The following is a 25,268-nucleotide window of genomic DNA, read 5'->3' as shown; positions in this document are numbered from 1 at the left end:
CGGGGACCTGGGGTTGCCCAAGGCACCCAGCGGGGCAGGGGAGCCAGGGAAGGGGACGTGCATGCCCACACCTTGGCCTCACCCAGAACCGGGTGCTGGCTCTGGCTCCTGCCCACCGTCCCGGCTAGGCTGCACCTTCAAAGGCTGCGCGCCCTGGCCCGACCCCACTAATGGACACTCAGGTTTCCACCGATGCCGGGCCTGATAGAGGCCTCTCCTGGGGCAGTCGGCTGGGCGTTTTCAGGCCACACAGAGCAGATCCGCCTCATTACACACTCAGGGGGCTCAGAGGCTCCTGGGAGTCGCCCTGGGCTGCCCCTCCTCCCTTCTGTGCCCCAATTCCTCCACCTGAGACCCTCCTTCCTGGGGCTTTGAGGAGCATGGTCTTCAGACCAGTGGGGAGGGGACAGGTGGGGTGGAGGTGGACGCCCGCACAGAGTTCCTGGAAAAACGGCTGATTTGGGGATGGTGTCACTTCCTGAGGGGTTCTGGGCCTTTTGCCTCTCAGTGGGAGATGTGTGGGGCCCACCCTAGGGCCGCAGGTAATGCGGGGTCAGCAATGTGCCTGACAAGTCTCCTATCCACAGGACAGCCCTCTGGCATGGCTGCTTTTCTTTTTCCATTTTATACATGGGGACACTGAGGCATGAGGTTAGGGAACTTGTCCAAGCTCACACCACAGGCAGGGAGAGGCCCGAATCTGTGCCCTGGCGGCAGCAGCCATGTTCGCCCTGTGTGCCCAGCTTTCCTCCACATATGATCTGGCCCCAGAGCCAGCTCCCATGGACTAAGTGCCCCCCATGCCTGGCACAGTGGGGGCTCCACTGGGTCACATGACCCCTCATGAGAGAGAGGCAGTGACACACCCAAGGTCACTCTGCCCATGCAGGCCAGGACCTGGGGCCGAGCTCAGAGCTTTCTGTCCCAATGTGCAGGGACCCTGAGGGAGCTGGGGAGGGAGGGGTCAGAGAGGGTGTGGCCTGGCCCCCAGTTCAGCCCCACACTGAGGAGGAGGGAGGTTTCCTCGCCTCAGAGGTGAGTCCTCAGAGCTGGGTTCGGACCCAGTGCTGGCCCTCACCAGCAGCTCCCAGATCTGCTGGGAGGTGACCAGCCTGGACAACACTGGCAGGTGCTCAGAGGGGCCTCTCCTGCCCCCGGGGACTGACAGGCTGGTGGCTGCGAGCCCAGCTCGGTGCTGACTGAAGCCCTCCCAGAGATCTGCTCCATTCTTGGGCTGCTCTCCTGAGGGACCAGCCGGCTAGCAGGGAGCCTGGTGTGGGCTCAAGGCCGCTGCCAGTTTCCTGGGCAGAGTGGCTTCAGCGAAGTGGTACTGCCTTTCTGGTGAAACAGTCTGCAGGGCCGGGTAGGGTGAGGAGGCCGTGGGGCACAGCACACAGTGGGGTGAGGCCCCAGGGAGAGGGGCCACTGCAGTCCCAGGAGGTGTCTGCTCAGGCAGTGGCAGTTGAGGGGGAGCCAGCTCCTAGGCAGAGGGCTGTCCTGATTCACGATGCAGACAAGCCGCCCTGGCACCCGCAGCCTGCAGCAGTGGAGGCCACACTCAATGGGGCCACACTCTGTCTCACTTTCCTACAGGGCCAGTCCCCTCAGGGGACTGAACTGGGAACCCCACTTCCCCATGGCTCTCAGCTGTTGCCCTTGACTGCTGCTCTAGCCCTGCTGCCTGGGTCTGGGCCAAGGTTGACCAAGGGTGGCTGGGCCATTCGCCATCGCTGGCATCCTTGCAGCACGGGGGCTTTGCTCTGCTGCTGGTGTATTTAATTAACTGCTTTCTCCCCAGCCACCACATGCACACGGGACACACACACACACACACACACACGGCTCTGGGGCTTAACAGCCCCAAGTCATTTGATCGAAACCTGCCCCTGTTAATATTTTTAATGCCATTTGCAAATTAAAGCATAATGCACCGATTACTGGGATAAAAGGAAGGCCTCTGCGTCTGTCTGGAGACCAAATAAAGGAACGTTTGAACATCTGTTCATGCTACAAATGTCTCTAAAAGCTTTCATTTCCCCTCAGTTGACTCCACCATCTCACCCTTTTCTGAGTATCCCACAGCCCGGGGCTATAGGGAAGGGTGGCCTGTGGGTGCAGGGGATGGCAGATGGCGCTGCACAGGGCGCCCTTACCATGCTACTCTCCATTTTCTGGGAAGTGTGTGGTTCTCAAACTTGAGGGCAGGGGCTAAGGGACTCCTGGTGTTGGGGTGGAAGAGCAAGCCTCCACCTGCTCTGCCCGACGCCCTGGCCAGGCACCCTGCTATTCTCCAACTCCCCTGTGGGTGCCCTCCCTGGACCCAGCTGCCCGGAGAATCCCCATTCTCCCTCAAGGCCCGGAGTGCCCCAGGAGCTACCCAGTGGGGTTGAGAAGCGCAGACACTGCAGACTCCCATAGCCTACGGACTCTGAGTTTGGGTCCCTCCCCTGGCCCCTACCTGGGCAGGAACTCTTGGGATTCCTCTGAGATTCCCCTTGGAACACAGCTGGGGAGGGCGGGGGCCCTAGTGAAGTCGAAGAGAGAGACAGCAGTAGAGTGGGCTGGGACCATGGGACATTTATTTGTAGCCGTCAGGTGTCTGCCCACCTGGGGGAGGGGTGAGACAGGCCTGCAGGTGGCCAACAAATGGGGCAGTGGAAGACACTGGCTACCAGCCCTCTGCCCAAGGCCCTTTCCTAGTTGGGCTGGTGGCTGTCCTGGGTGGGAGTGTGCAGGGGCTGGAGGACAGACCCTCCTGGCCCCGGCAACACATCCCCCTCAGCTCCTCCCAGGCTGAGCACCAATCCTGGGGGTGGGGGCTGCTGCTGCAGGACTGCAGGGAGAGACTGGGAGAGGTTGAGGCATGACTGGTTGGGATTTGGCACAGCACCCTGGACTGGGCCGGGCAAGGAGGCCCTGGGGGAGGTCACTGGACACTCAGGGAGACTGGACCATGCGCTTGTGGGTGTCGAAGACGTAACGCTTGAAAGTCAGGCTGAGTGCCACATGCTGTGAGGGCTCGCTCCGCTCAGCGCTCTCCTCCTGCCTGGTAGCCTCCCCGCGGCCGGCCCGGGCCCGCTTCTTGAGGGCAGGTGTCAGGATCTTCTTGGACTCAGGGCTGAGGCCACCTGCAAGGCACAGAAGACAGCCTGTCACTCTGTCATACCCCAAGCACCTGTGGGCTCCTTGCCTGCCCACCTGCCACCTAGACTCACCCCTCTTTTGCCTCCCTCCGCAGCCAAGCAGCCCTGAGGCCTGTGGTCCATTCTGACATTTTGGTCCCTCTGGTGCCCATCTGATAGGCCCCTCTTGGGGCCTCGGCTCACTGCCCCTGTGCTCAGGCCCTGGAGGGACTGCTGCCCTGTGCCGAGTGGTCCATTGCTTTCCAGTGTACTCATGCCAAGTCCACATCTGGAAACTAGGCATCTGAGGTTCCCTGGGTGGGGTGCTCCCTGATTGTCCCTGGAGACACATTATTCTCCACCCTCTTGTGTGCCTGAGAGGCTGACCCCTGCAGACAGCATGACCAGGTTTAGCAGTGGGAGCCCCAGCAGGCCAGAGTGTGGGAAGAGAGGGTAGTCAGGGTGTGTATCTCTGGCTGCCTTCACTCCCACCTGCCCTCAGTGGGATATGCAGGCTGCATACCCAGCTGCCCCAGTAGCAGTCGCAGGAGCCACCACCCACTGGGGCTCCCTGCCCCATGCCATTCTCACAGTGTCCCCTCGGCTCAGTTTGCCACAGCCCTGAGAACTTGCTCCCGTCAGGACACCCCAGTGAGGCCATGGGGCTCACAGAGTCAGTGGCTCATCCCAGGATCCTCTGCCAGGGGTAGATGCTGCCCTGCCCCCAGGCTTGGGTTGGTGCAGCCCCCACCGCTTTCCAGCCACCTCTATGAGCTGCTTTAACCAGCCCACGCCTCCCTAAAGACCTCCCTCCAGCTGAACATCTGAGTGGAAATCTGTCTCCTGCTGATGCCCCGACTCGCGCTCACTCCAACTCCTCCATCTTCGCCACGCTCTGCAGCCCTGCTGATCATGGTCCATTCCTGGGCTCCTCATCGCACATGCAAGCCTCTCACATGCTGTTCCCTCTGCCTGGAACACCCTTCCCATCCTAGGCAATGGAAGTCCCACTCATCCTTAAACATGCTGCTGCAACTGCTCTTTCTCTGGGGCTTGTCTTTTTATTTTTAAATTGACAAATGACAAACTGTGTATATTTAGTGTTTATATATATATATATATATATATATATATATATATAGTATGTGTGTGTGTGTGTGTGAGAGAGACAGGGTCTCACTCTGTTGCCTAGGCTGGAGTGCAGTGGTGTGATCCTGGCTCACTGCAACCTCTGCCTCCCAACTCAGCCTCCTGAGTAGCTGGGACCACAGGCTCATGCCACCACGCCTAGCTGAGTTTTTGCATTTTTTTGTGGAGATGGGGTTTTACCATGTTGCCCAGTCTACATGATGTTTTAATATATGCATACATTTTGGAATGATTAAATCAAACTAATTAACATATCCATCACCTCACATACTTATTTTGGTGATGACAACATTTAAAATCTATTCTCTTAGAAATTTCATTGAATATTATACATTGTTATTAATTACAGTCACCATTCTACACAGCGGATCTCCTGAATCGACTTCTCTGGTCTAACTGAAACTGTGAACCCTTTGACCAAGATCTCTCCATTCCCGCCCCAGCCTCCACCCCCAGACCCCCGCAACCACCCTTCTACCCTCTGCTTCTATGAGTTTGGGTTTCGAGATACCATGTATAAGTGAGATCATCAGCATCTGTCTTTCTGTGCCGTGGGGCTTGTATTCATGAGGAATCTCCTGGTGGCAGCACGCTGCAGCCTTCACGCGGGCCACTGGCCAGGGTGAGGCCACTCAGCATGCTCCTCGGCATCTGCGGGAGTGGGTGGCCCAGGGCTTGGAGCAGTTCCGCCCCTAGCAGAGCACCCCAGTGTAAGCACTCACTCTGTGAGCCTCATGGCCCCACTGGGGGGTTCGGGTGGGAGCAAGCTCATGGGGCACTGTGAGAATGGCATGGGGCAGGGAGCCCCAGTGGGTGGCGGCTCCTGAGACTGCTACTAGGAGCAGCTGGGTATGAAGGCACTGAGGGCAGGCGGGGGTGAAGGCAGCCCATACCCTGCCTGCCAAGGAGGTGTCCCACCAGGATCCCCTCCCCATGTGCACAAAGGGCCTGTATAGGCTGGGGGCCTAGAGGTCCAGAGCTGGGTGGAAGCTGGGCAGAGGGCTCAGCTTCCTATGTGCTGTGGGCACTTGTGCCACTGTACCTGCTGGCACCTGAAGAATTTTTCCTCTCTTTCCCAGTCCTGCCCAGTACTAGCTTCCTTCCTGAGAAGACAAGGCAGCCACGAGGCTCACGCATCAAGCTTCAGTCCAGAAGGCCCTGGCCTGTCATCTCAGACTGGGAGAGCTGGCTAGTGGGGCTGTGCGGGTTATTTCTGGCTCAGTTTCCTGAAGATGTTGGCCACCCACTTCTTTATATGGATAAGAAAATGAAGGTCTAAGAGGGCAATGACTTATTGGAAGCCCCACAGTGAGCTCAGAAGAGCCAGGATTTGAGCTCCAGCCCTTACCCAATGGCAAAGCCAGCTTCTGCTCTCCACTCAGAGTGATGGGTGGGAGATCCAGCTTTCAGTGGGCTTCTGACAATGGTTCTCAAGGCTGGGAGAGTGTCATGTACTGGCCCTACAGCTCTAGATGTTTAAAAAGGTGACAAGGGCTCACACCTGTAATCCCAGCACTTTGGGAGGCCGAGGCGGGCAGATCATGAGGTCAGGAGATCGAGACCATCCTGACTAACATGGTGAAACCCTGTCTCCATTAAAAATACAAAAAATTAGCCGGGCGTGGTGGCAAGTGCCTGTAGTCTCAGTTACTCAGGAGGCTGAGGTAGTAAAATGGCATGAACCAGGGAGGTGGAGCTTGCAGTGAGCTGAGATCGCGCCACTGCACTCCAGCCTGGTCAACAGAGTGGGACTCAGTCTAAAAAAAAAAAAAAAGTGACAAGGGTGCTGGATAAAAAGGCCATCTGTAGAGTCAGTCAGGGACAGCCTGCCCCACTGCACAAAGGGTCAGGTCTCCCTGTGGCAGGCGGAAGTGAGATTACTGGCCATCTAAAGCCTGAGTCCTCTGGGAAGACTGGGGACATGCAGCTGATATGAACGGGGCTCCAGGAGCCAGGCTGGCCATTGCACGCCTGCCTGAGGGACATGTGATACTGTGGCCGTGGGGACCTGTATTAAGGAAGTGCCCCCTGTGAGCAGCACACCTTACGTGGAGCCTGAGTGGTGTCTGCTCTGCAGGTTCCGTATGTAGGTGGTCTGCCCCAGCTTGGGATGGGGCACAGGGTGTGGGCATGGGGAGGACCCTGGCCAGCCCCCTCAAGTGAGCACCAGGCCTGTAGGTATCTGAATCCCTGAATCAGAGCCTGGCCTTCCTTCTGCAAACAGAGCAGGTAGTTGGCAGCAGACCCCGACAAATGGCATCGGCAGCCCGTCTCCCTCTGGTGCCAGGAGGTCTGGAGGCTGAGGAGGCGTGGGGCTCCCCCGGCGTCGGTGCTGGGCTGGGGAGACAGGCGTGGCCCAATCGGCAGTCCATCTCGCCTGTGATGGCTCTCGTTACACACAATGCCTACCTTGCACTGCCTGGAGCAGGTAGAGCCGGAAAGTCTATCTGGCACTGGTGAAGATGTGGCCATTTATTTGCTCTTCTGAGATGGTCAGGCTCATTTACCTCTGCTCTATTATGGACTGGCCGGGAAGCCACACCTGGAAAGCCTGACCAAAGGGAGACCTGGACATGGAGCTGCATGGATTCGTGGCAGATGTCACCAGGAGCTGATTTGTTTTCCCAGTGGCCTTTATTTTATTTTATTTTAATTATTTATTTTTTTTATTCTTAGCCATGTGGCAAACAGAGGGAAGTGAAGAGCACCCCAGGGTGTCACATGGTGAGAGCTGCTGCCCACCCAGCCAGACTCTGGGGGTCCCGCCCTGTGCTTCTCCCAACCTGCCTCTGTGTCTTTTCACTTAAAAATATTCAGGGAACATGCCAGGGCAGGGAGACAAATGGCGGTGAACACGCAGACCAGGGCCCGGCTCCCATGCAGTTCACTCATCTAAGAAGGCACAGCCAATGAACAAGGCAGCTAGATCTCCAGACAGCAGAAGGGTGGCCAAGGAAACAGCACCATGGTCACTGTGTGGGGACAGGGCTGCTTCAGCGTGTTCCAAGGGAAGAGGAGGAGGAGGAGGAGGAATGCTGGACCCAAGGCCAGATGACAGGAACCAGTCATAGATATTGCTGGCACGGATCCACAGGCAAAGGGAATTTGAGTGACAATTCCTGGGGGTGGGTATGCGAGAGGCACTGAGGGCAGATGAAGGCATGTGCCATGCGTGGTGCAGTATGAGGGCCTGGCTCCAGGGTGACCACAGCTCACCATGTCCACACGGTGCCCTGTGTGCCAGGCCCCCCGCCCTGTGCACTGACTTGGGGTCAGAGTGTGTGGGAACGTGGTGACAAGGCCACGTGCTGAGTGCTGACTGCCCATCTGCCTGGTGTCTACCTCCTGCAGGCCCTGGTGTCTCCAAGGCAGGCAGGACAGGGCCTGCTTTGCCACCGGCTCTGCTAGGACCTACGCTGTCAGGGAGGTGCAGCCCTGCCCCCATCTTCCTCCCTGCACTGGGGGCTGCTCTGGACCTCTGGTCTCTGCTTGCCCCTGGCTCACAGCCCTGCCCCTGTGTCAGCCTCCTCGCTGCCCTCCTGCACACCTGGCCCGTCTCTGCCTCAGGGCCACTGTCATTGCCAATCCCTCTGCCTGGAGATTCACCTGGAGGCACACCTGGCCCGTCTCTGCCTCAGGGCCCCTGTCTTTGCCAATCCCTCCGCCTGGAGACTTGGGAGCTCCGGCAGCTGCAAGTTCACTTTCTTCGAGTCACTGTACAACTGTCACCTCTTGGTGAGACCTTTGTGACCACCTTGTTTAAAACCATAACCCCCTCATGCTCCCCTGACCCCCTTTCACCCCACTATTTTTCCTATAGCTTTTACCACCTTCTAACATCCTCTATAATGTCCTTATTTTGGTGTTTGTTGTCTGCCTCTGCTGAAGTGACAAGCTCCACCCTGACAGGGAGTTTTGTCTATTCACTGTTGTAACCCTAACACCGGCAGTGATTGCTGGTGAGTGGCGGATACTCAGAGAACACTCTCCAAATAAGTGTTGGAGGAGACCCTGCTGGGGCTGAGGGGCAAACTGCTCTGGTTTTCCAAGAACCTGAAGGGCAGCTGTTTAAGCACTGGCTGATGACAACCTGGGAGGGACAAGGTCCCCAGATGGTCACAGTGTGAATTAAGAAAGGCACTTCTAGGAATTCAATCCAAACAAGTGGTTTGAGATACGGCAGAAGATGTCGACACAAAGATGTCACCACAGCATGGAGGTACTTAATCCTTGTAACACCGTGTTGAGGAAACAGGCACAGAAGAGTTAGTAGCTTGCCCAAGGTCACACGGCTATTTACAGGCAGAGCAGGAACACTAGGCTATCTGATTCCCAAGCCTGTGTGCTTACCTACTAAGGGAGCGGCACGTTTTTGAGAACTACAAAGGGCCTCTAAGACCAAGGGAGGCTAGTCCAGACCCATCCAGCATCTATTAGCCGCAGCAAAATGTTCTGTGGGACTAAAAGTGATACCTGAGAAGAGTTTAAAGTTACACAAAGAAAGACTTCTGTTATAATGTTGATTCAAAAAAAATGCAGCAATCAAAATTTTTGGAAGAGTTCTGTTGCAGTCCTGGGATGAAGGGAAAAGAGACCGGAAGACTGCCCATTTGGCTGTCAGGGGTCGGGAGTGGGTTGCAAGCACTGTTCCTTCTTTCTTCTTTTATGTATTTCCCAAGGCTTCTATTGTGACCCTGGGTTACTCATAGGGGGACGTCTATTACAGGCCCCCCCTCACTGTGGCGTCTGGCATCCAGCTGAGAGCCCAGAGAAGGCACGGTGTCTACCAGTGCAATCTGGCTGGAACCTGCTCAATCCATGGCACACAGGGGCCAGGGAAGGGGGAGACAGCCAGGAAGCTCGCTGATATCTCTAGGCCCATGGTGTTGTCTCTGCCACGCTCTGGGCTCTGCCCAAGAAGCATAGGGATAAGAGGTATGGTAGGGGTGGTGATGCTCATGACTCCTCCATGGCTGCTGGAAGTTCAAGGTCCCCACGCTGCTGTTCTGCTGCTTGCATCAAGAGCAATGACTGGGAGGTGTGGGCGCAGGAGTCCACCGTCCTCCAGCTCTGCCTCGCTGTCTCCTTCCTCATCCCACCTGGCTGTCCCAAGGATTGCTCTAGGGCCCAGGTCAGACATCTAGACCTGGCTCCACCAACAGAAGCGTCATTCTCTTTCTGGCCTCTCTCTCAGCCTCACCCCTCCTCCCTCTCTGACCCCATCATGTACCACGCTTCAGCTATGAGAAGCCAAGCAGGGCCTTGGAACTTGCGGTTCCCTCTGCCTGCCATGCTCACAGTCTGCTGCTGCCCCTTCGGAAAGCACCCCTCAGTTGCCCGGCTGAGTGAGATCCTCCTGGGCGCCCGGCCCAGCACTACTGTGGCTGTCATTGCCTTATGTGCCTGCCTCCCCTAGTGGCCTGGGAGGGGGGCACCTCTCCAGGATTGCGTGCAGGGCCTAGCACACGGGGCTCAGGAAGGTTTGATGAAAACAAAGGGAATGAGTATGGATTCATCCTCACAAGCACTCACAGCAGGGGTGCAGGACAGTGGAAGGAAGAAAAATGTCCCAGCAGGGCAGGACCCCTGCCTCCAGGACCAGAAAACACCTGTCTGCACTCAAGTGACCCAAGGGAGAAAGAAATCCAGGCTCAGGTGCCAGGCTGGCCTGGCCCCCTCTCCCATGTGCTGGAGGGTGGCTCTCTACCTGGCAGGGCGGGCTAGGGTGTGTGTGCACTACACGTATGTCTGTAATTCAATAGGGCCTCCTTTTTCCCAAACCTCAGGATTCTCGGAGCCTATGGCCCTGCTCCACCCCCTGACGAACCCAAACCCCAGGATGCAGTGGGGGCAGACGGCCATGACCCTGGGGGCAACACTGCTCCTCATGGCTTCCCGTGGGGACACTCTCCCAGGGCCAGGCTGGCCCTTTCTCACCAAGCGCCAGCTCCACACAAAGGCACAATGGGCTGCAGGCTGCTGGGTCCTGGCTCGGGCTGGGGTAATCAGGGAAGAATGCGGGAAGCACAACTGTTTCCCAAGCCCTGGCCACGGTGCCGCCCTGACATGGCCATCAAAGGCCGGCAAATTGCCTCCAATTGCTGGCGTCGCTTTCATGTTGGGGGCCAGACTGGAAGAGGGGTCTCCACGCTGGTGGGTGGCTTGCATGCCCCAGTGGGAACGGAACCCTTGCAAGCAGCTTGGGGTCACTGGCCCCCTTTGTGGCCCTGTGGGGTTGGGGCCGCTCCAGTCACTTCAGCACTACCCACTGCTGTAAACAAGCAGCTGTGGAGAGAGTTGGAAGACAGCCAGAGTCAGGGGCAGGGGCTTTCTTTGGGGTCAGCATCCTGGTGATAACTGACAGCTGGGAGCCTAAATGGCAGGTGGGGCTGATATATGGGATGGCCAGGCTGGACAGCCACAGAGGGCCTTGGATTCAGCCAGGCTCGGGTCTGGACTAGATACTGTGTCCTAGGAACAGGAAGGGCTGCCTAGCAAGGCCACCCCCCTCAGCAGGAGCCACGGGGCAGCTGGTACAGAGAGCCCTGTCCCTCAAGAGGGTGCTGGTGGGCTCCAATGTCAAGTTCCCTCCACCCCAAGGTAGGAAGCTGCCCTGCACAGGCCACAGGTGGTCATGGAGGTGTGTGGGTGGCACAGTGCTCCGATGAGACCTCTAAGTCAGGGCAGGGCTGGAGGCAGCCCTGGCCAAGAAGGAGCTGCCCCCAAGGCCAGGGGTGGGGAGACAGAAAGAAGGGGCAACCTGGCAAGGGCAGAAGTGGCCCTAACATGGGACCTGGTGGTCATGTCTGAAACTCATGGAGCTATGGTTGACATCAACACCCCCACATATCGGCGGCCAGCCAGGCTCATGGAGGTGCAATGACTTTCCCTGGCTTCCTAGCAGTTGTGGTGCAGCTGAGTCTGAATGCACACCCCTCTGCCTGCTGGCAGGGCAGGGTAGCCTGGGCCCGGACGACAGGCAGAGGGGATGAGGGCTTAGCTCTAACACAGACCTGGCTGGGGACAGACAGGCCCAGGAGGACAGGCCTAGCAGGGCTGGGGAGAGCCAGGTGGGCAGAGAGAGCCAGTGTGAGCACAACCTGAGGGGGGACAGCCCTGACATCAGTCTCCTCTGTGAGCAGTGACAGTGACTCTGGAATTCTCCAGCCACCTCTTTGTCAGGCTGGGCTCTTCTGTTTTCCCGGGGAGCTAAAGCCTTTAACGTTGCTGGATGGGGCAGGCCGGCTCCTTGGTTTTCTCTCCTTCCCTCCCTGCTATGGATCCCGTATGTAAACAAAGATGCAATTTGCTTTAAAAAGATAAGGTGATTAAGTTTTTATCAGACCTGTACTCCGCTGTCCCTGCAACAAAAGGAATTAGGGGGAGGCGGGCGGCAGAGCGGGCCCTTCGCTGGAGCCTCGCTCTTTCTGAGGCTCTCAAGCTCACACTCGACGGGCTCATGCGCCCCTTTGATTGGGCGGAAGCGGAGGCAACCAGCGCCTCGCACCCCCATTTTGATGTCTTAATGTTGCCTAATTCCTCCTTTAATTTATATTAAGCTTCTTAGCAGCAATGATGAATTCTTCAAAAACAAAAAAGGGCCCTTTGCAGAAATCTTTCCCACACCATGTAAATTGAAATTATAATGTAGTCAAAGCTGGGGAGATTGGGGTGTGTGGGGAGGGAACACCGGCGTATTATGCGGAAGGAAGCTTTTTTTTTTTTTAAGGCAAAAAACAAATCCATTCTGAAATAGGCAGAAAATGACTTGGCCCTGAATCTCAATTACACAGGGAGGGGCAGCCTCTGCAGAGGAAAGTTTGTTGTCCTAAATTCTCAGTCCCTCTGGGACCGGCTGGACCAGCTGCCTCCTGGAGGGGCTGCTGCAGGGATGGCCCCCGTCCCTCATCAGTGGAGTCCCAGTCTACCCTTCTAGAATGGGATCCCCCACCCTGCGGAGTGGCCATGAGGCCTCCATGAGGTGTGTTCATAGAGCAGCCAGCCCTGCCCCAAGGGTTACCCTCCTTGCTGTGCAGGCCAGAAGCTCAGGCTGGGGCTCACACAGCTGCGAGTGGGGCGCCTGCCCAGCCTCTTGGGACAGCTCAGAGGGTGGTTTGCCACAGGCTCCTTGGAGGCTCCTGCTCTAGGTGTCCCTGCAGGCCCAGCAGGAGCAGGTCCCTGCCCCAGGGTACGGGCATGGGGCTTCTGCACATGAGCAGCCAGGACCCTCTCCCACTGGCCTGTCCTTAATGCTGTTGCCAGAGATTCTTCCAGGACAAAAACCCAACATTCCTCTCAGTTCAGCTGTTCACTGAAGACCTCTTCAGCCCCTCACAACCACTCAGGCAGGGCCTCAATTCCTCTAAGGAGTCACTCAGAAGCTGCCCCTACAGCCCTGCACGTTCGTACCACACACTCCTCTCCCATCTCAGCACTGCTCCAGCCTCGAGACTGGTGCTCCCTCAGCGTGGGGAACCCATGACACTTGTCTACCTTGCCTGCTTCTGTCTCCCTTGGCTCCTTTGGCTCCCTCAGCACAAGGCTCTGTAGCATCTTGGCTTGGCCTTCTCTGATGCCTGCCCAGCCTTCCCCTAGGGCCAAGGCCCCCCACACTCTACCCTGAGTACAGATCCAATGCCCCCAGAGACAGTCAGGGCCTGTAGCAGCCCAGCAATGCCAGGAAAGGGCAGTATTGGTGACCTCAGCCCGTGTGCACTCCACCTCAACTGCCAGTGGGGTCAGAGCTCCCCCACCCACCTCCAGGGCTGCTCATCACCCTCCTCCAGCCTGGCAGCCTCCACAGGGTCCTGTCAGTGCACAGAAGCTGGGGGGTGAGCAGGTCTGCCTACCACCTGCCAGCTGGGCCGGTGGCAGAGGTGGGAGAACTGGACCGCACAGACTTTCCTGTCATCCCCACAGGCAGCGAGCCTGCCCGCCCAGAACTGGGAAGAGGAATCAGTGGGGAGGCCTGGGCCTGGCCCCTTCCCCTGGGGCTCATGTCCCCCACCCATGGGCCAGGGCAGTTGGGTGCATGCCCAACTCCTCCGTCCAGAGAGAAAAAAGACATGCACTTGATGAGTTGGGGCCAGCTGGGCCAGAGCTGAGTTGCTTCAGTGGCAGAGTTTCCAGAAGGTGAGTCTGGGCAGCTGTGCTTCTGGGGACCCTTTTGGCTGGCCCTGGGTGGGGCTGAGGTTTGACAAGTGTCTGGATGGGAAGGACACTAGACTGCAGCCCTGGGCAAGCTGGGCTCTGCAGGTCAGCAGCTGGGATGTGGCTTGGCCAAAGGACCCTCTGCTGCTACCATTGCCACCCTCACAGCGACTGCCTTTCTAGCAGCCTCCTCCAAATGCCTCCCACCCAGCCAGGGGCTGCACAGACATCATTTTATTCCAGCCTCAGGACATCCTATAAGTCACTTTACAGGCAGGCGCAATGGCTGCCTGGGGTCACACAGCCGGTAAGCCAGGGAGCAGCGATTCCCATCCAGGCCCCAGGTTCACAAAGCTGTCCACCATGCCACAGGCCTGGGAGTCTGGCTGCAGGGAATACAGCAGCCTGGATGGCAGTGCCATGGGTGGGAGGCGGCAGGGGGCTGCAGCCATCTCCTGTGGAAGGAGGGAGGATGGCAAGAGACAAGGGTGTGGGATCACCTGGGGACTCCCCCAACCAGACTGATGTTTCTTCCCACCCGGCATCTCCCAGGCCCAGGACAGTGGGGCTGGGCCAGGTGGGGCCTTGTCTCCAGACACTTCCAGGGCGGAGGCCCAGGGTGCCTCTGTGTTGTGGGTACCAGTCAGGGGACCACTGGCCACCAGGACTGGGGGCTGCAGGGCCTTACCACTGTGGAGACTGGCACTGAAAGCAGCCCAGATGGCCGAGAGGGGGCCTGACAGAAAAGACCATCTTGTGTGAGGGAGGTCTCGCCCAAAATGCCCCAAAATGGGCACCAGCCAGTTCTCATCACAGAAAGAACCCCAGTAGCAACCACAGCTCATGTTCACTGCACCTTTACAGGCTAGGCACCACTCCACATGCTCCACAGACAACAGCAAACCTCAGTTCACAATCATGCTATTCACACACACCAGGAAACTGAGGCACAGGGCACTCAGCAACTTGCCCAAGGTAACACAGCAAGAACATGGTGGGCCTGAGCTCAAACCCACCACAGCCCCATGCCCAGTAGGCCATCCACCCTCAGGAACCAGTCCCAAACCTCAGCAGTTGTGTGCCCAACTCCTGCACGGATGGGGGCTTTGGGAGGGCAGAGACTGGATCCCATTTGACAGCATGTCCCAGCGCCTGGCACAAGGCTTGAGGTAGGAAGGATCAGAAAAGTGCTTTCTGTGCCTCAACTCATGTGAGGAGGGTACATTATCCGCTCCATCATTCAGAGGTAGAAATGGAGGCCCAGGGACACAAATTGATGTACCCAAGGTCACACAGTCAGTGGCAGAGAAGTGATCACATGTCCTCGTCAGTAGTTGGAGAAGCCCAGGTTCCTCTCTAGCTGGAGCTAGAGGAAGGGGCTGTCTCTCTTCTCCACTAGCACCGCCAGCTGCCACCCTCTGCCTGTACTGTTGGTAAGCAAGGCGTGGTCCATGACGTACACACACACAACCCACACACAGATACACATGTGCCTCTAGAATGAAGGGCCCCCTAGAGGGCAGGGCCATTCCTTCAGCAGGTTTTGTTTGGTTGGAATGGTGGCTGTCCAGGCTATCTCAGGTCACTGCAGAGGACAGTGACCATGCCTAGGGCCCTTCCTGAAGGCAGACCTCGACACCTGAAGGGCAGGCAGGGATACAATGGTGCTGTCGGAGCCTGAGCTCTATGCTTATGGCTGGGGTTTGGACACCAGGTTTGGTGACACAGCAGCTTGACTGGCCCGCTCTGAGCTTTGGTTTCTTCCTCAGTTGGGGTGAGGGATGGTGGGAATAAGACACATGGCCTGGCTCTCTCCAGGGAGCACTTGGTAAAGAGAGGCCACTGCCATTCTGATCATGGCTGTGGCTGAGGGTACCATATCATTGTGTCTCCGTCAACTTGGGGCTAACTAAGCTACACCTGAGGCTGAGCCCTCCACTGGGTCCCGTTCCTGGCTGCTGCCTGGCCTGGGTGTGCTGGGCCATGTGCTGGACAGACACCACCTCATTGCACGACCACGATCCCCTGTGAGGGAGGCCCAGCAGGAGTCCCACTCTGCTGGGAGGAAGCTGGGCCTGATGAAGAACAGGGGCCTCTGGTCAAATGCAGAGCTAGTTTTCTCCTCTTTTTGTTCTCTCACAGGCATCTTGAGGCAGAGGGAGACTTGGATGCAAACCACCTGTGACAGCAGTGAAAAGCCCTGGAAGAAAGGAAGGGAGTCGCAGAGAGTCGCACCCGGGCATTCAGAGGAGGAGGAGGAAGGAAGCTGGGGTCAGGAAGACTGTGGTGGAAAAGGTGACATTTCCCTGGGCAGGTCTGAGTGAGGCAGCACGGCCTCAATGGAGCAGTGGGTCAGGCAGGAGTGGGCCACCGATAGCTGCCCTGCTGAGGCCCTGGCTGAGGCCCTAGGAGCTGACCCACTCCCATGGCTCCCGTTCCTCCTTCTGGCCTGGAGGCCTCACACACATGCTGAAACCTCCTGTCTGCTTGTGACGCAGGGATAACAGGCGCCTGACCTCCTGATGCTGTGAGGATGCTGAGGACGTGTCTAATGAGGGGAACAAGGCCTGCCTGGGGACATAGATGCTCTAAGGACATAAGGCCCCACACTGCCAGCAGCACAGGGAGGACACTCCCCCTGCTCAGGGCCGGGGAGACCAATGCTGCATGCAGAAGCCCTGGCGCACAGTGTGCTCGGTTAGTGGGCCTTTCCTTCTCTCCTTCCTTTGTGCCCAAAACCCAATGGCTGGCCAAGGGGAAGGGCCTGCTTCAACCAAGGGTGCAGAGGCCGGGCCAGGATGCCCTTCTGACCACACAGCCGTATGCTCTCAGGCTGTCCTCTGCTCCCCTGTGGGGCTAGGACTCACGCCTGCCTGCCCCTTCCAATGAAAGAAAAGGCTGTGTGGCCAGATGCAAGGATGGGCCCCTCCTGCAGGCGGCCCTCCTCCTCAGACAACCCCCTAAGGCTGGCCATTGCAGGAGCACGGTTCCTGGTGGCCTCCCACAGAGCTCCATCCCCACCAAGGGAGCTGAATTTTAATACTCCAAACACTCACTCCCTAAATGTGTATACTCTTTAACAGCAGTTAATCTTCAATTAAAATACCTAGAGCAGAAACTAAGATAACTGGTTTAAAAGGTAGAGCTTATTGACAATAAAAGTCTTCTTCATATTGCCTTTCTTTAAAAAAATCCACATATTAAAGATGTCATTTTTATGACTTGGTGGGGGAAAAAACCCATCTAGAATAATGAAGGCGAACAAAGGCCCAGGGAGCAGTCATTTTCCAGAGCCCATATGTAGCACCCTGATTACTATATCAGTCCTGTTCCCAGAGCAGAACGAGAGGCCGTGGGCAGGTGGCGGCTGTGGCTGTCCCCTCACTGACAGGGGAAGGGCAGGGGTGGCGCGGCATCTCTGGTCCCCATCCACCCTCCTGATTTGAAAGCTGCAGACTCCAACAGTCTATCCCTCCCTGACCTGCAGGGGCTGAGGCCCAGGGTGAGCATGGGTACAGGGGCTGGGGCCTGGCACCCTGTGTCTGTGCTGATGGCCATGTGCCCACACACTGTCCCTCGGAGGCAGATCCCAGAGGTAGCCTGTGGCTGCAAGGCCCAGGGGAGGCAGGTATGCCCATGGGCTGACCTCCCCCTCACTGCCGCCCACTGAAATGCCCACATGCTTTCTGATGCTGGCTGCACTCCTGCTGCACACATGTCACCCGCTGGCCATGTGTCCACCTCAGCTCTCAGGCCTATGTGACCAAATGGGCCCCTAACACCCAGCACAGGGCCAGGTACAAAGCAGGTGCCCACAAGTGGCCACATCCTGGTCCCTGGCCCTGTACCTACCTCACAGCTCTCAGTACCTCCCACCGCAACTGCCTCTTGGCTCACCGGCCATGGCCTCGGGCTCTCTGCAGTAGCCCCGTGGCCCAGTACTGTCTGGCATTGCTGCTGAGGGGCTGAAGGGCCTTGTCTAGTGGCACTGTGTGTCCTTTCTTCCAAAACACAGTCTGTGCCTCTGCCCTGGGCAGGTTACATCTCTTAGTGGCCATGGGCTCAGATCCTGCATTGTGGCTGGGTGGGGGCTGTTTTACACCTGGGAGATGCTTCCCCCAGGTCTTGGAGTGCATAGGCCTCAGCTTGGAGCACCTCCAGCCAGGTGTCCCTCTACCCTCAGAAGCCTGGGCTCCAAGGGCTGGTGAGAATGAGTCTTGGGGACAGGGCCAACACCAGTGAAACAGAGCTGGTGTTTGTGTTTCTGCAGCAGTGTGAACGCCAGGACTCCCATCTGAGACATACCAGCGTGTGTACCAAAAGGACAGCTGTCAGGCCTCTTTCCCAGGTCTGGCCCTGCAGCAGCCAAGCCAGTACCCTGGGAAGGTGCTTGGCTCTGCAGATGCCTGGCGGGTGGTGCACTGAACTTCAGTCTCCTTGTCTGTGAAATGGGTCCTGCTGTTATGATGGGGAGCGGGGAAGCCCTAAGAGAGGGCCTGAAACAGGGAGGGCCCTGGAAAGAAAGCCTCTTCTTTGTTTTTTAAATAAAGTATGTGGAAGCCTTAAAGGCCAGGTGCCTGGGCACTGGGAAAAGCTGCCGCCTCCTGCTCCTTCCCACGGACACCCGGCTGCCACATGTGGGCCTCTGACAGCAGGGCTAGGCTCAGAGGAAGCCACTGTCCTCTGAAGACCCTGAAAGGCCAAGGGAAACCAGGGCCACAGGAGACAGCAAGCACCGGAGGAGATCTGGGGAGGGGGCTGGACCCACCACGCCCTTCCTGGCTCATGGTGCCCCACACTAGCCCGAGGGTACATGGAGCTGGCAGACAGCGAGCCTAAGGCAGCACCCGAGCAGCCTGTATGTGCTAGGCCCGGCCTCTGTCTTCCCTCACACACTCTCTCAGGTGGGCACAGGTGGGCTCAGAGGTGAGGTGGGAGCTGATGTGCACAGTGGCCTGGGCAGGATGCTGGGAAGGGAGCTTGGCGTGAGGGGCAGCCTTCTGTCACCTGCCTGGCTCTGCGTGGGCCCAGGGATGCTCTGGGTCAGGGCAGCAGTAATGGCACTGAGTGCCCATGTCAGCTGGGCCCTGAGCGAGATGCCACGTGCCTCAGCCCATGGAGGCAGACCCTGTCCAGAATACAGGTGGATAGCAGGTTCTGTCATGGGTGAGCTGAGGCACCCTGGGTCCCCTTGCCTATGACGAGGGGACAATGACCCTGCCTCCCTGGGCAGGCCCCATCTGTGCAAGACTGCGTGCCTGGTGGGCAGGGCCCACACGTGGAACCCTGCTCCCTGGTGAGGAGCAACCAAATGACATGGCATGAATGACTTGCGTCAATTCCCATAGCCAGGGCATGGGGGGCTGGGCTTTGAACCTAGGCGGCCAGCTCCAGAACCTGCATCTGCAGTGTCTGTTGCCCTCACCGGGGGCTGGTACGGGTCTCTTCTTCCTAACTCCCACTCTGGGTCCCACATGCCCTGGCTCAGAGCCAAGAGGCTGACACTGGGCATGAGGGCTGCCAGAAGGCTGTTAGGAGCTGCAGATCCCTACCCCAGAGCACACAGCTCTGCCCTCAGCTGGCCACCTCACCCTTGCAAACTGGGTGAGGAGGAGCAAAGGATCACCACGCACAAAGACAGGACCCAGGGAAGCCACGGCTGGGGCACACTCAGGCACTCGCCCTTCTGGAAGCGCTTGCCGACTCCTTCCCATGGCCTCCACAGGGTGTCCATGGTGCCGGGCGCCTCCCTCTGGCACGGCACAAGCAGAACCTCACTCCTGCATTTGTTGCTTGTCTGTCCGCCCATTATTGCCTTCTGAGCACCTGTTGGGCACCAGGTGCTGTCCCAGGATCTAAGGACCGCCTGAGTAGGCCAGGAGGGGCCGCTGTGCTGGTGGAGTCCACAGTCCAGGGGGTGTAAGACCCACACACATGTGTAGATAAATTGCAAAGGAATGAGAGAGCACCTGATAGGAACGGGTGTCAGGAACCAAACTTTACAAATGTGCCGAGAGAGAAGAGCCTATCGGTGAGGGGCAGAGAACTGGGAGCACTGGTTGGCTTCAAAGCGCTTGCTCTATCACTCACTCCTGCCATGCCTGGGCTCCCCCATACCCTGAGCAGGACTGGAGGGCACTACCATGACAGTTGTGGCCATGTCCTCCCTGCCTTCCCCAGATGGGCTTCCCTACTTGGTCACCAGCCAGGGCCTAGTACCTCAAGGTTGGAAACACCTTTGGGGGTTATCTGGGAGGCCACCCCAACCCAGGAGGTGTGGGGTTCTTCTGTCTGTGGGGAAACAGATGGGAAGCTGGTGTCCTGAAGAACTCTCCATAGCTCGGGGCGGGAGACCATTTCATTTCTTGCCTTTTGGAAGTAATGAGCACAGCACCAGTCACTGCTTTAGAGGGCAAGGAACTGTGGTTTGGAGAATGCCGTGGCTGACCCAGGCCAGGGAGTCTGTGCATTCATTTAATCAAGAATGCTAGCAAGCGCCTACTCTGTGCAGGCAGGCGCTGGAGGCAGGGCTGCAGAGGTGAGGGAAACACGCAGGCCCAGAGTGGGTGTTCTGGGGGGAGACAGGCGATGCCAACACATCCATGTGTCTACGACAGGTGGTGCCAGTTGCTTGGGAGAGGGGAGTGTCAAGAGGGTGTTTTGCTCCTTTAGACAGTGATCAGCAAAGGGCCCAGGGTGGGATGACATCTGAACAGGGACTTGTGAGGGATGAGGACACCAGGAGGGAATAACACCCAGCCTGAGGGCACCAAGTAAAGGCCCCAAGGGCCAGCGCTGGGGCCAGCATGTGGGGAAAGCAGGAGATGGAGCTGGGGTGATCATGGGTTATGCAGGTGTGTTTATGTGGGTGCCTGAGTGGTGTAGAAAGTGGGGGCCCCTGCTAGATCTGCAGAGGGGCTGGGTCTGGCTCCTGAGAGCAGGGGCCCTCTGGCTGCCTCAGGCCCTGGGCGCAGACCACAGCACGGAGCAGGGAGAAGAGGTAGATTGTGGCCACTGTGTCCTGCATAGCTTCCAGCCCAGGCCTGCAGGACCCACTCCAGCATGACCGTCTGTAGAGAACAGCAAGCAAGGGCCTCGCTCTTTCAGACAAAGAAGCTCAAAGCAACCAACATTCTGGGTTAGGTTTTTTCATTTGGCAAAGCTGATTCACATCTGTTTCACCCCCTTCTGTGGTGGTCAAAGCTCTAACCCCCTCTACCTCCCAAAATACAGTGGCAAAGAGGCAAAAAGGTCCCTTCCCCACACGCACCCCTCCTGAGCCTGGCTGTGCTTGTTCCTGGGCCCATGCCCATCTCACAGCAAGCTCTCCCCGGCAAACGCCACCTCCTCTAGAGAGTACACGTCAGCTGAGCAGACAGGTGAGAGGATGAACGGGGAGAAGTGACTGCACAGATCACTCCACCGAGTGACTCCAAGTCCCACTTTTGTGTTAATCATGACTTTGAATTGTCACAACAACGTAAATTATATCCAGGAGGAACAGTCCCAACTATGGGACCGTTCATGAGTCAAAGCACTTTCACAAGACGCAGATAGATGTGATGATATGAGAAAAATTTAGGGCCAGCACCTTCTATTTTAAAATAGGTTGTGTGGCGGTGGCATACCCATGACACGGGCCTCCCTGCCTCCAGGACCCAAATCCAAATCCATAGCATCTTACGGGTGCCACCAACACAGCCACCCCTGCAACCAGACTTCCAGTTTCTGCTACCAACATGGAAAGAAGGTGGGACTGGATCCATGTGGGCTAGGCTTGACCGGCTAGGTGCTTTCTCAAGCTAGTTAGTTCACATCTGGGGCCTGCCCTGCCCGTTCCGTGGGACCAGCCTCAGTCCACACCGTTGTCACTCTGCTGGCAGACGAGGCTCTCGGGGTTAAGCCAAGGTCTCCCTTTCCCAGGGTTGAGCATGCCATGCTCCCTGTTGGGGTGGGTCCGTGAAACAATCGTGTCCAGTGAAAACCAAAAACCCTCCCGATCTTCCTGTAACTGGACTTGTTTATAAACCAGGCTTCCTGCAGCCAGGCCGCCAGCCCCACCTAGCAGTGTGGGCTCAAGGATGGTCGGGGGCTGTTCCCAAGTGCCCAAGGTGGGCCTCTTCCAGGGGGATGGCCAGAAACCTGGGCTCTAGGCCTGGCTTTACCACCAATCACTGTGTGACTTAGGAGGCTGTGTGGGCCCTCTGGGTGGAGTCCTCATCTGGCAACTAAGGCTGAACAGAAAATCTGTGTCTGAGATGGCTGAGATGGTGCCAGGCAGGACCACGTTGTGGGGGGGAACGTGGAATCAGATGACCTCCTGTGTTCTGTTATGCCCGCCCATCCCCAACCAAAATGCCTACCAGAGTGGCGGGCGGCCTGACTTGTCTTCCTCCTCTGCAGGGCTGTGAGGTCCTCGGGTGAGTGTCAGCACCCTTGCCGCTCCAGGCATCAGCACTCTCTCCTTAGCTGGGTTAAGATGCCTTGCCGCAGTGCCTTTGCCTGCCTGCCTCTCTCCAGCCTCCATCCCCATGGCTCCGGCCATAGGGATACCGCAGGCTGCCTCAGCCCAGGGCATGCTGGCTCCCTTGCCTGGAAGTCCTGCCCCACAGACTGCCCTTCAGGTGGCAGCCCCAGTTGACTACCTCTTGTGGCTCCTGGGTCCCAGCACCGCATGAGGCACAGGGACAGTCCAGGCAGTTCCTCAAGCTCCTGACCCAGAAATCAAGAGTGGGTGTCAGGTAAACTGGAGAGGCCCTGAAGAACCAACAGAAGACCTGCTGCTTGGGGACCCTCCACCTCTAGTCAGGAAAGCAAGACAGACAGCCCTTCTCTATTTCACAATTTCTGGACTGAGTTTCAAAGAACACCCCTGCAAGGGTTCAGGGGCTAGAGGCAGCAGTTGGCCTCTCTGCTGGACGCTCTGGCTGGCACCACTGAAAGCACACAGTTGACCAGGAGAAGGCCTCGAAGAGGCAGAGGGATGAGGGGTACAGGCAGACTACATCAGGGAATGGGCCTCACACAGCAGTGATCTCACTCAGCAAACTCAGGAGGCCCGGACCAGGCCAGTCCCTCACTGGAGAGCAGTGGGTGCTGCAGTGGAGACACAGCCCACCTGGGCAGACATATCACAGGCAGCTGGAGGCTCAGACCCACCTAAAGGGCAGTTACAGAGCGTGGACCCTGGCCAAGCCCGCTGCTGGTGGCTGGGGATTTGTGGCAGGCAGATTGTTCCTTGTTCCCCACCTTGGAGGAGCTCGAAGGCAGAGATGGACTGCAGACAAATTGAGGGGCCCGAGAAGCGTTGTTGGGAAGCACTGGAGGGGGACTTGGCATACAGGCGGCTAGCTGGAGTCAGAGGAGGTGGCGCTGGAGGCGAGGTAGTGGAGGTGGGGGCAAGAGGCCGCCAATAGGGCTGGGCCCCTTCTGTGGCTGTCCCCAAGGAAGGCGACCAAACTGGATATTTAAAAAGGGAAGATGCTATGAGCTGGAGCAATGGAAAGAGGAACAGAGCTCAGAGAAAGGACTTTTTTCTCAGGTCGTGGTTCTGCCACTGCCAGTTCAGAGGACCTGGTGGGTGTAGGCTCTGGACAGGGCTTCCCAGGGGCTGGCCGGGCCGCTAGGCCTCCTTCTCCCAGCACCCTCATGGCTGCACCTCACTTGAGTTTCCAGGTCTCTGCTGATGGCACCCTCATGCCTAAATAGCCATCCAGTGCCTCCCCACGCCCATCTAGAAAAGGCTGGCTGAGACCCACTTCCTCCAGGAAGCGTTCCATGCTGCCTGAGGCAGGCACATCAGGTGGGGGCTGCGAGGGCTCCAAACATACAAGTGGGGCTCCACACACTTGCAGGGCTTGAGTGGGCCTCCATATGCACACAGGACTCCATAAGTGCGCATTCCTTTCCCCAGCCCCAGTGAAGCCCCTAGGGAGGGGTTTTGGTGGTGCCACAGGGGCCGGCCCAGCCTGGCACTGCCATCCGATGCTGAGCACACGTGACAAAGACCCTTCTTCATGCCAGTCCGTAGCCTCCTCTCCCATTCTGGGCTGAGCTGAGGAGAGGCCAGCAGCTGACTCAATCCAGGCTAGCATCTGTTCTCCCTGGGGTAGATTTCTCGCACCCTCAGAAGGCCCACCCGAGCCCCACTTCACGCATCAAAACTCTCCAACACCCCCTGGACTTCCCAGATCTTTCTCGGCATCATGACTTTTGCCAGCCTGGACTCATGCGCCTTTGTGTCTCGCCACACAGCACCTTCATTTCTGAACTTTGAAGAAAGTGTGTACTTATCTTTCTTAAATAGTCAGAACTACTGAGAACTGCCAGGACATGTGGATATTTTTATGAAAGCAAAACTCAAGCATATGCCGGGCAGATGGGTCCGACCAGAAGGGACAGAACACTGCCTCTGTCCTCAGGAGCCAGTTCTTGAGCCAAAGCCCCCCTCAGTCCATGACTCCCATACCCCTGTGACTCCTGCAGCCCCTGCGGCCAGATGCAGTACCAGTGGAGGAGCACAGGGCTGAGGAGGGTGGCTAGTGTTGCCAGTCCTGAGGGAGCTGCCCACGTGCCACCAGGCAAGTTGTCCATCCTCCTCACCTGGGCCCTGTGGCAATTCACAGAGCCAGGCCTATGAAGGTTGAGCACCCGGCAGCCCTGCCTGGGAGGAGGCTGCAGAGGCCAGCATATGATGTGGTTTGGATGTCTGTCCCCTCCAAATGTCATGTTGAAATATGACCCCCAATGTTGGAGATGGGCCTGTGGGGAGGTATTAGGTCATGCGCACAGATCCCTCGTGAGTGGCTTGGTGCCCTCACCACAGTGATGAGTGAGTTCTTGCTCTGTGAGTTCATGTGAGAGCTGGTTGTTTAAAGGAGCCTGGCACCTCCTTCTCGCTGTCTTGCTCCTTCTCTTGTCACGTGATGCATCTGCTCCCCCTTTGCCTTCCACTATGATTGTAAGCTTCCTGAGGCCTCATCAGAAGCAGATATGGGTGCCATACTTCCTGTACAGTCTACAGAACTGTGAGTCAAATAAGCCTGTTTTATATGTATATAAATTATCCAGTCTCAGGTGTTCCTTTATAGCAATGCGGACTCACACAGCATCCATGGGGCCTGGCTTTGCCACCATGAGGGCCTGGTCTCATCACCCTCAGCGGTGGTGTCACTTGTCACCGCATACCCCCACCACCTGTCTCAGCTGACACCACATCACACAGGGCTGGGGGCCCTGGGGAACTGGAGGGGATGTGCTCAGCATGGACAGAACACCCCACTTTTCAAGAGAAACTGGAAATCTGGATTTTTACATGAAAAGTCCTGATTTTTGAGAAAATTTTCAGGGCATAGGTAGACTGCAGCCTGCTAGGGTATGGCCCCAGCTTGTAGGACATTCTTTCTCTCCCTGGGGTAGATTTTGTGCACCCTTGGAAGGCCCACCTGAACCCTACTTCACCCACCAAAACTCTTTTTTTTTTTTTTGGAGGCGGAGTCTTCACTCTGTCACCCAGGCTGGAGTGCAGTGGCTCGATCTCGGCTCACTGCAAGCTCCGCCTCCCGGGTTAGCGCCATTCTCCTGCCTCAGCCTCCCGAGTAGCTGGGACTACAGGCACCTGCCACCGCGCCCGGCTAATTTTTTGTATTTTAGTAGAAACGGGGTTTCACCGTGTTAGCCAGGATGGTCTCGATCTCCTGACCTCGTGATCCGCCCGCCTCGGCCTCCCAAAGTGCAGGGATTACAGGCGTGAGCCACCACGCCCGGCCAACCCACCAAAACTCTTGAATCTCCCCCAGGACTTCCCAAATCTTTCTCAGCATCACTACTTCTGCCATGCCCATTGCC

At 57.5% G+C, this 25,268-nt stretch overlaps 1 protein-coding gene across 3 annotated transcripts in view; it reads right to left on the bottom strand.

The window, feature by feature from the left end:
* Nucleotides 1-2,557: 2,557 nt before the first annotated feature.
* EEFSEC (eukaryotic elongation factor, selenocysteine-tRNA specific) overlaps nt 2,558-25,268 on the bottom strand; it is a 254,499-nt gene continuing 231,788 nt past the window's right edge. For all 3 annotated transcript variants that reach the window (XM_007985455.3, XM_007985456.3, XM_038003471.2), the window contains one exon: nt 2,558-3,128. In XM_007985455.3, the coding sequence (XP_007983646.2) occupies nt 2,938-3,128 (191 nt within the window). In that variant the 3' untranslated portion in view covers nt 2,558-2,937. The remainder of the gene's footprint in view (nt 3,129-25,268) is intronic.

Source organism: Chlorocebus sabaeus, chromosome 22, assembly GCF_047675955.1.
Source record: "Chlorocebus sabaeus isolate Y175 chromosome 22, mChlSab1.0.hap1, whole genome shotgun sequence".
In the NCBI taxonomy this organism is placed as follows: domain Eukaryota; kingdom Metazoa; phylum Chordata; class Mammalia; order Primates; family Cercopithecidae; genus Chlorocebus; species Chlorocebus sabaeus.
The sequence above is the reverse complement of the archived record's forward strand: the minus strand, read 5'-3'. Positions and strand labels throughout refer to the sequence as shown.